This window comes from Trichosurus vulpecula, chromosome 5, assembly GCF_011100635.1.
Source record: "Trichosurus vulpecula isolate mTriVul1 chromosome 5, mTriVul1.pri, whole genome shotgun sequence".
Taxonomy (NCBI): domain Eukaryota; kingdom Metazoa; phylum Chordata; class Mammalia; order Diprotodontia; family Phalangeridae; genus Trichosurus; species Trichosurus vulpecula.
This window is the reverse complement of record NC_050577.1, coordinates 191,036,610-191,048,004: the sequence shown is the minus strand read 5'-3', so window position 1 is coordinate 191,048,004 and position 11,395 is coordinate 191,036,610. Positions and strand designations below refer to the sequence as shown.

The 11,395-nt window shown below is 38.5% G+C and overlaps 1 protein-coding gene across 1 annotated transcript; it reads right to left on the bottom strand.

Moving 5' to 3' along the window:
• Nucleotides 1-1,024: 1,024 nt before the first annotated feature.
• On the bottom strand, nucleotides 1,025-9,492 carry AICDA (activation induced cytidine deaminase). The gene is made up of 5 exons (XM_036761334.1): nucleotides 9,388-9,492; nucleotides 5,465-5,612; nucleotides 2,761-3,031; nucleotides 2,096-2,211; nucleotides 1,025-1,680 (listed from the first exon to the last, which is right to left on the bottom strand). Exons 1-5 carry the CDS (start codon nucleotides 9,393-9,395, stop codon nucleotides 1,627-1,629), a joined length of 597 nt encoding a protein of 198 aa, XP_036617229.1. The 5' UTR covers nucleotides 9,396-9,492; the 3' UTR covers nucleotides 1,025-1,626.
• Between the last annotated feature and the right edge of the window lie 1,903 nt (nucleotides 9,493-11,395).

The window sequence follows — 11,395 nt, the reverse complement described above, 5'->3', positions numbered from 1 at the left end:
TTTATCTGTCTATCCATCCATCCATCCATCCATCCATCTTTCTCTTCAGCAGCCATAGCTACCAAAGATGTTGAAGAAAAGATTCTCACCCCCAAAGTTCTAGGCCCTGTCAGAATGGTTTCACTGCAGAAATTGATATAATTTTATTAATGGAAATGAGACTAAAGAATATGAATTTCCATATGTTTTACTGGTGTACCCTAAGGACCATTAAGCCTTTCCTTCTGACTTACAGCTGAAACTTCCTCTCTGTTTTGAGATGTGAGCTCCTTAAAAGGAGGGACTTTCACTCTGTATTGTCTAGCACGTATTCTCCTTCTCTGATTTCTTTTTCACTATGATTTGGATAAATTGCTATTCTCTACGTGTGTTCATTGTGGAATTGATAATGGATGGAAAGGTATCAAGCCTTAGGTATTAAGCTTGGGGTCCCCTCTTCCCCACAAAATAACAAAGCAATTAGAAGTTAGATGGAACCCAATCATATCCCCAAGACAAACAGCATATAAGAGAGCAGATAGCTCTCTTATTCTACTCCAGTACTCCCTCTCTCTGAGGAGAGGAGAACTCACATTCCTTTTACTTAGGGGTCCATTTTACTACAAATATAATTGGGAAATATTTAACAAAATTAATAAAAGTTCAATAGAATGTAGATAATGCTAATATATGGTTTTCTAAGTCAATACCCGGCCTGGAGGGATTCATAAAATAGTTTAGTGGCACTTGCTTCTATCTGAGTTTGATACCATGAGTTTAAACAGGACATTTTGTTAAGAGAAATTTTATGTCCTAGGAATTCATTAGTTAGGGGAATCACTGTATTGTGATGATTTCACATCCTAACTTCCCAAAGAAATCTCGGAAACTATAATTTGGTTCATCATTTTCTAATTACTAAAGCCATTTATCAGAAATTTACTTGGATAAATCAAGGAAATACTAAGTATATCCCATACATAAAAATACTTTATTTACAAACATAAACATATGCATCAGACAAAGCTAAAATACAGCACTGCACAGATATTAATGCTTTGAAAAGAAGGTTTAAGGTTAGAGTTATTCAACCTTTCTCATAGAAAGGCTGTGTCCCTATAGCAATCTGTCTTAATTAAAGTTTGAAACACATTATCAAGGCAAAAGGTTAGGAGGAGCATCGGTGAGATCACTGAAAATTCAACTGGAACAAATTATGAAAAATTATCCTGGCCAGAAGATCCAGGGTGGAGAATTTTGAGAATGTTCTCATCCCTCATAGCTTCAGCATTTCCCAAAGCTGATGTTACCAGCATAATAGATTCTTGGTGGGTGAATTCATTCACCAGTTCAAGTATCTTCTAGAAGGAGATGTTGTAACGAATAGGGTTGAGGGAGAAGGAGAAATAGGGATGAATAGAATTTTGTGGTCTTGATCAGGAAGTATATATCTATTCTTTTCTCAAGACATCATAAAAGAATTCAAAGTATTTTTTCTTCTGAATTCATAAAAACGGTGAGGGGGGAGGAAAGGAGAAAATGGAGATTAAATGTGTCAATTTAGACATAGGAAGGAAAGATTAGAGGGAGGGAGGATTCATTGTCTCTCGAGTTATGTCACTCTGTGTGATCTTATTGAAGCTGGTATCAAAGTCCCAAGGTACGGAAGGCATCTCTTAAGTCATCAATCTCATATAGTGGCTGTAAAAAGAGAAAGAGAGAAATGAGGGGTGAATGGTCTAATAAGCAATCTTTGAGGAGGGAGTTGAGAGGGGTGAATAGGTCAAAGGAATGGGATTGAAGAAGATTAAAAAAGACACAGGACAGGAAAGAATGGAGATAAGGAGAAATTAAAGATAAATATACAGAAGCATGGGGCTGAAAGATCAAGATAATTTTTGAATAAGGAGAAACCTTAAAAGAAGATAAGAGGAGAAAGGAACTAAAAAGGACGATCAAGAAGTAACATAAATTAAGAAACAATGCAAGAGAGAGAAATGAAAAAGAGGTGAAGAATAAGAAAGGGGAAAAAAATAAATGGTCTTAGAGAAAGGAGTCAAAAAGAGAGTAGGGAACACAGGTTCGAAGAAAGCTGGGGAGCAGGGAAGCCTCTTACCAAGAGGATACGCCGGAGCTGTCGAGACAGGCGAACAGAATTTTCATGCAATCCTTCCCACGCTCTGAAGGTCCTTTCTCTATTTTCCACAAAGGTGTTCCAGCAATAAAAATAATCTTAGGTATACAGGGGAGAAGAGTCAGGTCCCAAGCAAAGTGGAGAAAGGAAATCACATTCTCTATCTAAAGGATAGGTGCATTTTTATATAATTCCTATATTGTTAATTTTCTATATATGGCAGGTTTGACACATTCACACCCACCTCCACCTTGCATGTAGATTGTAAACCTTGCATTTTACAGAAGAGGAAACAGATTAAATCATTTGCTCAAGGTCTAACAAGTAGCAATTAACAAAGGATCCGAATACAGGTCCTTAAACTCCAAATCCAACATTATTTCTAACACAATATCCATCTCTGTGTTCTTTGATTGATCTGTCACCCTCCATACACATTATCTCATGCCCTTCACTATCTTCCTATAAAATTCTAACTCTAATCTTTGCCCCTAAAGCCAAATATAACCCAAACCTGAAATCCTTCACCTTAATTCTATCCTCATCTCAATGTGTTTTCTTAATTTGAATTCTGAATCCACTCTCCTGATTAACTTAACTCTTGCAAAATATTTCCCTCATATCTCTAGATCTTCAACCATTCTGACCTTTGAAAGTCATGATTGTAATTTGGACACCAGCCTGATGCAAACGTCGAAGTCCCTCTGGCTCAGCTTTCTTGTCCTCACAGAAGTACAGACGGGCAGTGAAGATTCGAAGAGTTAGGTTAGGGTAGCAGCGAAGGAAGTTGGCCACATGCCGGGCACAATCGTAGCAGGGACTCCATGAAGTGAACCATGTTACCCTATAGCATCGGCTAGGATCGAGGTCCCAGGCAGAGATGTATCGAAGGAAGATCAATTCTACATGGCAGCCATTCTGAAGAGGGAAGACAAAGTAAGAGAAAACTGTTAGAAGATATCGATTGGCCGTATTGAGATGAAGTTAGAGGGAGCAGAGGGTAAAAAGAATAATATTACTCTACTACAAAGCATAGTTGGACATTTGATTTATTTACCTGTACTTTAAAAAAAGTAACACTTTCCTGAGATTGAAACAGAGCAGTAATGGTCTGTCACTCCTAGAAATATTGGTAATATTGAAAATCTATCTAGACTAGTTTGTGTAGTAGCATATTCAATAAAATCCTGTGATTCCGCATTATCCCTGGGATCAAATACAAAGTCCTTTGTTGGATTTTCAAGCCGTTCAGAACCTCACTCCAACTTACCAGCCTCACTCCAACTTACCAACCTCACTCCAACTTACCACGTCCAGCCTGATAATATACTACTCCCCTTTATACATTCTATGGCCCAGCCAAATTGACCTTCCTGTCATATTTCACACACAATAAGCCATCACTGGTCTCCATGTCTTTGTACAGGTCATCCTCCATACCTGGAATGCACTCATTCTTCACCTCCTTCTCTTCTTCTTTTTCAGTTTTTTGGCATGTCCAACTCTTTGTGACCCCATTTGGGGTTTTCTTGGCAAAGATATTGGAGGGGTTTGCCATTTTCTTCTGTAGTTCATTTTACAGATGAGGAAACTGAGGCAAACAGGGTTAAGGGACTTGCCCAGGGTCACACAGCTAGTAAGTGTCTGAGGCTGGATTTGAACTCAGGATAATGAGTCTTTCTGATTCCAAGCAAAGCATTCTCCACACTGCACCACCTAGCTGCCTGTCCTTACCTCTACCTCTTAAAATTTCTGGTTGCCTTCCTGGCTCAGTTCAAGCACCATCTTCTACATGAAGCCAATATTGATCCCCATCTCTTAGTACCCACCCTCTAAAATTACTTTGTGTTCATTTTGTATATATTTTATAAAGTCATTTAATTTAGTGATTTAGGCCAGAGGTGTTACACACATGGCCCATGGTCTGCGCGAGGCCCACAACACTCCCAGGTATCACACAAATCATATTAAAATGTAATTGAAAAATAAACAAAATAAATTAAAAATGCAATAAAACAGATAATATTACTATGCAGTTTTCTAAGTTAATATGTAGCCTACAGGAATCATATGTATGTTTTAGTGGTATCTATTTGAGTTTTACACCATTGATCTAGGTGACTTTCTAAGGTTCTAAGTTGTAGAAAAAGGAGTTTCCCTTCTGGGAATCCCAACATCATTGAATTCATAGGTCCGTTCTTATGTGTGTGTGTGGTGTGTGTGTGTGTGTGTGTGTGTGTTTGTGTGTTGTGGGTGTGTGTGCGTGTGTGGTAGTTTTCGTATTACATATATATGATACTATAGTACGAATATTTGTGTAACTATATTGACCCAAACGCATATCTGTAGAGGCACCATAAACTTTTTTCTACAATGACCCAGAAACCTCTTCACTCTGGAAGTTTACTTTACCCCTGGGCTTCACACTTGAGAAGCACCCTCTGCTCCTATGGCCTTACCCTCTGATTGGTGGATTCCTCCCAGAACTTGACGAGCATGACATAATGGATAGAGAGATAGGTTTGAAGTTAGGAAGATCTGGGTTCAAGTCCCACCTTTGATACATACTTGCTGTGTGACCCTGGGCAAATCATTTAACTGCTCAGTGCCCCCAAACACGACTCTAAGACTATAAGTTTCAGAGATGTCAATATGCATTGGAAAAAGAAGAATTAACAATCAGGATGTCCCTATGCCAATAAAAACACAGGTCCAGGCCCATTCCACTGCTTTAATATACTTTTATATGCATGCATCTCCTCCATTAAGTCTAAGTTCCTTTCTTTTCCCAGCACAGTAGCTGGGACGTAGTAGGTATTCAATAAATAATAATAGGTTGCAATTATATAGCACATTAGTGTTTTAAAACACTTCTACAAATATTTTAGTCTCATTTTAGCTTTAAAAAAATCCTGGAAGGTGGCTGCTATCATTATTTTACAGACGAAGAAATTGAGATGGAGGTTAAGTGCACGCGACTAGTAAGCGTCTGAACTCAAGTCTTCTTAACTCTTTCTAGGTCCAGAGCTCAATCCACTGTGCCACCTAGCTGCCCAATATTTGTTGATTGATAGATTGTAGGGGGTAACCTCTGGGCAAAGTGGGAAGATAGAGTGAAAACACAGGTTATGTGATAGAGAAAGACATGGGAGTGTGGGTGGTGGTAAATAATAAAAGAATTGGTTGATTAGGTAAGTATGTGGTGAATGACTGATAGATAGGAGTGTAAGCAGTTATTTAGAATAAATGTAATGAGATGAATAAAATGAGCAAATCCCAATGATCAAATGATTGGGCCTCCATTAGCTGGTTTAGCTCTAGACTGCCTAGGAAATATACTCTGATTGATACCTTGTTGCGGAGGTAGCCAAAGTCCAGGGAGAAGGAAGTGGCACTATCCCGACGTTTCACAACATAGCACAGGTAGGTTTCATGACGACCCCTAGCCCATCTTATATTTTTGAAGTGGTAGAGGAATTTCCTTCGACTCATTAAGAGGCTGTGGACAAAAAGTTAAAAAAAAAAGAAGAGATTGAAAGAATTTGTCTTTCCCTGCAGTCACTGTAGACATCAATTCAACTTAGTCACTCATCACTGGGGTCATATTTGACAGGGGAATTGCTATTGTCCCTTTGCTATAGACCTGAGAAATATTCAGGTCTTTTCTCTTGAGGCTGGCTTATCAAGAACATGGAACAACTATTATTTAGGTCACTTTAAAAGTAACTTATCTCTTCTGTCATTGGATGATTCCTTCAGACCCTGGAGGGACCTATTTTATTAGGAGATAGAATCACAGAAGCTCTATAAGCTAGAATCTTCTCCAGGAAGCACACAATTAGTGTGTTTCTCAAATTATTAAATTATATTCATTGACTCCATGTCCTCCTCTTTTCATTTATACCCCCTAAAATACTTCCTTTTCTTATGAATCACAATGCTGAATTTTCTGGTCTCATTTTTCCCTCTTCACAACCAACAGCAACCTTCTCCTCAGAATGTCATGTCTGATTTAATTAAACATAATATGCTAGGCCTCAAAGAGAGTAGTTTTATTTCTCTTGATCCTATAAACCAACCAGCACCTCTGCCAAGTACCTGAAGTGTACAAAGACTTATCCTGGGTCAAATGTACTAAAGATTTGTAAGAATATGAGTATAATAAGCAATGATGGTGATAATGATGAGATGGGAAGGAGAACACTGATTATATCAAAATAAATAACTTCTATTTTAAAGCTTTTCTAGATTGCCTTATATTGTTCAGTATGTAAAATATTAAGTCCAATTCTTCATCTCAGAATATTGTTCAAATGTATTCTAGTAAATATATAGAGAAAAATCCTTAATAGAAATTTTTTATAGTGTGTGTGTGTTTGTGTGTGTGGGTGTGTTTGTGTATGTGCGTGTTGAAGGAGAGACATGGATGGAGGTGAGGAGGAGGAGAAGAAGGGGCATCATTTGAAGTTAGAGAGTAGGCATAAGAATTCCTTTTCCTCTCCCCTATCCCTACCTAGTGGTCTATTTAATAAACTTGTTGAGTCTTGTTAACCCTGACCAATCCTGTTTCATTATCATCTCATTCTTTGTCCTCTGCAAATTAAATGAGGTAGTCAGAGTATGGTGATCCCTGCTGCTGGGGAGCCTGAGGCTGGTGGATCGCTTGAGTTCGGGAGTTCTGAGTTGCAGTAGGACTAAAGCTGATTAGGTGTCTGCACTCTCTGGCACCAATACGATGAAACTCCTGAAGCAGAAGACTTTCAGGCTTCCAAGGGAGGAGTGCACCAGCCCAGGCAAGAAAAAAAGAGCAAGCTAAAACTTCCATGCATGGCCATTGCATTTCTATCCTGGGAGAAGTAAAGAGATTCACTTTCAAAAAAAAACAATTAAGTGAGGCCTGCTTGTTGTATTAAAAAGAATAATGGACTAAGAAATACAAGCTCTAGTCTGTGCTCTACCACTAAGTACTTCTCATTAACTAGCTGTGTGATTTGGACAAACCCACTTTATCCTTCAGGGTCTCAGTTTCCTCATCTTTAAAATAAAGGGATCAGATTCAGAAGTATCAGACTCGAGGCCATCAAGATTCCTGAGTACTGTCCAAACCAGACTAAAATGTAATTGGGAAATGTTTAACACAACAAATAAAAATACAACAAAGCATAAGGTAAATTTGCATACCAACATGTATGATACAGGGATCTGTTTCTGTCTGAGTTTGACCCCATTGGATTAGATGACATCTAAAATCTTTCCATGGTCCTAATAGTCTATGAGTTTGTGAAATTAACATTTCTCCTGCCAACCTGCAGAATCCCTTCATAGACTTTTTCTCATTCTCCATACAGATTAGTAAGTCTTTTTATAGTAGCTCTTCCTGTCACCAGTGAAGTGAGTTGCATGACCTTTCATCTTTCTTTGGGTTTTCTCACCTCCCTCTTACTCTGTCTCCCAGCCCTCTACATTACCAGCTAAACAGCAGGAACTTTCTATTTCTCACAGATTTTATATAGAAAAATGTTCCCTCCGTGTATCTCATCAGAACAAGGAAGATTTTTTGAAGACAGTTTTTAAATGTTCAAATTGTCAGCTACTCTGAACAGCTGTGCTCCCTGAGGTAGAACACTAGCTGCTTCCTTAACAATGCAAACCAGACTCAAATGGGTTTAAAATAGTTTAATATGGTGATTCTCTCCTATAGTGACCAACTTGGGTGAATATTGCAGAGATTTTATATTTCCCTTGGGAGACTTGTGTTAGATCAGTGGTGCCCAACTTTCTTAAGTAAAAGAAGTTCTTCCTAACATCAAAAAAAAATCTCATGCATTTTTACATGATAACAGTTGTGCTAAAAGCATTATTGAATGAAAGAATACCTAATGACAAGAGGTTATTGTGGTTTCATTAATTAAATTTTCATTTTATTAGTCATAATAGCTTCTACATACTGCTGAGAAATAGTAATACATACATGTGACAAACATATCATTTATTCAGCCTATACAAGGTATAATTGCTCATCTATTACTCTGAGTCACATTGAACATTTTGTTAGAGCTACATATGGATCAAAATGACAACACTTGATAAGAATATGAATGTGTAGACCCCTTGAAATAACTCCAAGGGGGCCCATAGCCCACATATTGGAAACTACTGCATTAAATACTGGTCATCTGTCAAAATTGGCCTTTGTCTCTGTTTCTGTCTCCCTATGCTTCTGATAGTTCTTTTTCACCTATCAGTCATATTTGCTTCACAGAGACCACTTTTTCTCTCTTCCTTTAGCTGTTTCACTTTTTCTCCCATGAAATTCATTCTCTTCTTTTTCTTACTTTTCTCTCTGCCCAGACTTATCAAAAGTCACTTCCCCCGTTATCTAATTTGCATTTCATTAGAAACAAGCACTGGACTCTGCCACCTAGAATTAGCTCTATCTATCTAGCCCAAGGACTATTGACCAACACTTGAACTTTAAGAAGTAGATAACCACAAGGGTTAAAGACAAGTAGGAACACTCCACAACAGTTTCCTTCTAATATATGGTATGGAGTTCAGTTATTCTAAGCTATAAGAAAGTCTTAAACAGTTCACCTTGACTGGTAGTTATCTGGCATAGGTACCATATTGATGGAGCTCATGGATAAGGTAGATAATATTGTAACATAAAATGATTATTCATCCTTCTGAATATTCATCCAACAATTCAAAATCGTTTGTTGTACAAAATGGATTATCATCACTATTGTTCAAAGCAATATAAAATTTTAAGACAGAAATTTTGATAAGAAAATTCATATGCATTGGGAATGCCAATAGAAATTGCAACTAGAGGAAAGAAACCTGCACACAAAATTCAGAGGGTTTTGTCACTGAGATTTAGACAGAAACTCCTTAGTTTCCTCATCTATAAAGTGAGGGGCTTGGAGTAGATGACTTTTGAGGCCACAGATTTTGCACTAGCAAAAATAAATAAATAAGGAGAGAGCTAAGAAGTATGAATGGAGAGATTTAGAAAAAGTTTAACACAAACAAACTTTGAACCTGAAAGAAAGGAGAAAATATCAGAGAGAAATGAGTCAGATGGAGATAACCAAAAAGAAGAGAGAGAGAGAAAGAGAGAGAGAGAGAGAGAGAGAGAGAGAGAGAGAGAGAGAGACCAAAGATGACTCAGATTCATTCTGAGAAAAAAGCCAGAGAAAGCAAGTGAACATTTTCACTTACTTTTACTATGAATTGCCCTGGTCTGATCTGTAAGGAGACTGCCTCTTTACCTGTCCATGACTGTGATGGGGGATTGGGGGGTCTTTCTTGGCTCCCTGGAAGTCTTGGAGCTAGAGGAAACTGTTGCTTCAACCACTGCTGCTCCACAGGCGTATCTGTCTACCTTTCAAATCCACACATTCAAATTTAAGCTTACCCTTCAGTGCTCCTCCCCCTGCCCCCCACAACACGTACCTTGCAGAGCATGTTTCTCCTGATTTGGGTATCTTAAAGGGGGAGGAGTTGTCCATAAGTAAAGTAGCAAGGGTTAAACAACTGGGGACAGTTAGGCTTAGTTTCTTCTGGGACTGCATCTCTGAATCTCCTGCCTCCATCACCAAAGCATGCAAAAGTCTAAATCCACACACCAAGTTCATGGTCCATACACAAGCTATTTTAAAATTTTCAATACTTCTGTATTTTATCATTGTTTAATTAGTAATAACTTTGCATTTAATAACATGCTATTCCATGAGTTAAAAACGCCTTTAGGCTAGTACCTCAACATCCCTGTGAAATTAGAGCAAGATACATAACATAAGATCAGATAGATTCCAAACCACTACTTCCCAGTACAGTACTTTTTTTCTAGATATCATTGCTACACCACACTGTAGCACTGAACTGTTGCCCAAAATAATCATTGTTTTTTGTTTGTACCACATTTCACTACTGAATTATTTCAAAAATAAAAGTGACCCTAAACAGACAAAACCTTCTTTTGTTAGTCAGGGTTGAAATGCAAGTGATTTCTGTGCATTTGAGAAAGGTTGGGCCCATTTTCCATTACAGGAATTTTCAGTCCCTAATCTAAGACAGGTTAAAACCTTGGAAGATTTCCCCACTCCAAATATTCTGACCCTCTCCTGTATTAAAATTAAACCTCCATCATTTCCATTTCATCAATCGCAACTAAAATTCAACTTCTGTTGACCTTATATTCTTGCAACCAAGAGACTATCTTTTGCAAACCTCTGAAGTAAAAATGTCACCAGTCAAAAACTTTGATTGGTTAAGGAGGTTCTACAAGGCAGGATGGTTAAAAAGGGAAGCAGCAGCCTCACAGGATTAGCACTTGTACAAGTAGATATAGGAGAGAACATGTGCATATAATGGGGATAATCAGGGGAGCTCCCCACCTCCATTTTATTCTGACTGGGATGCTTCACAGGGAGTTGAAGTATGGATCCTGGCAACTTCTAGTTACACATATGCTCTGACTGGGATATTTTCCACAGAGCTAAGCATGCACTTTGAACAACTCTGAAGGGTCTATGATTAGATCATGATAAGGCCACCACTTCTGATGACACATGTGTTCTGGCTTCTTACTGAAAGGTGCATATGGTCAAAAGGCCCTGATTTTTTCTTTGGTCCCTGTGGTTGGGGGGAGGGGGAGCAGAAAAGGAGGAGAGAGAAAGGGAAAACAAGCAACAGAAAAGAGGACAAGAACAGCCAGCCACTCAGCAGGCTTAAAAGGAAAAACATTTTCTACTATCATTCCCTCTTCTCATCTGTCAGGACTCTTCCTGATCTCTCTCAGACACCAATGAAAAAGGGAGGGAATCTTGCACTCCCCTCTTTCAGAACCCCCTCCTCCCAACAACAGTGGTTACTGAATGCTTCCTGAATGTGCTCTGAAAAGTCAGTGGCCAGAGATCACAATGCTTAAGTTCTTGAATAGGCTAGATGGAGAATTTGGTGGTGCTGAGGACGTGTATATATTTCCAGATCCTCAATGATTTTTATCAAGAGAAATATGGTCTATGACTTTCTGGTACAATAGCAAAGGAGGTTCCAGAGGGTGGTTATCAAAGAACTAGTGCCTATGAAATAAATGGACATTAGACTTGCCCAAGTGAATAGGGCATTGGTATATGACAAAATCTTATGGTTTCACCTATCAACTAGTGAGCAGCTAGGACAATCTCTTGGTTGCTTAGAGGTTGCTTGATACCCTTGGTCAAGAAGATGATGGGAAAAGGGAGGAGACAGAAGCCCAGGTCATCTCTGAAGGTA

Excerpts from the sequence above, each read along its gene's own strand:
- AICDA (XM_036761334.1), bottom strand. Across the intron at positions 2,212-2,760 it reads TACAATCATGACTTTCAAAG|ATTATTTTTATTGCTGGAAC; the intron begins GTCAGAATGGTT and ends TGTATACCTAAG. Across the intron at positions 1,681-2,095 it reads AGCTCCGGCGTATCCTCTTG|CCACTATATGAGATTGATGA; the intron begins GTAAGAGGCTTC and ends CTCTTTTTACAG.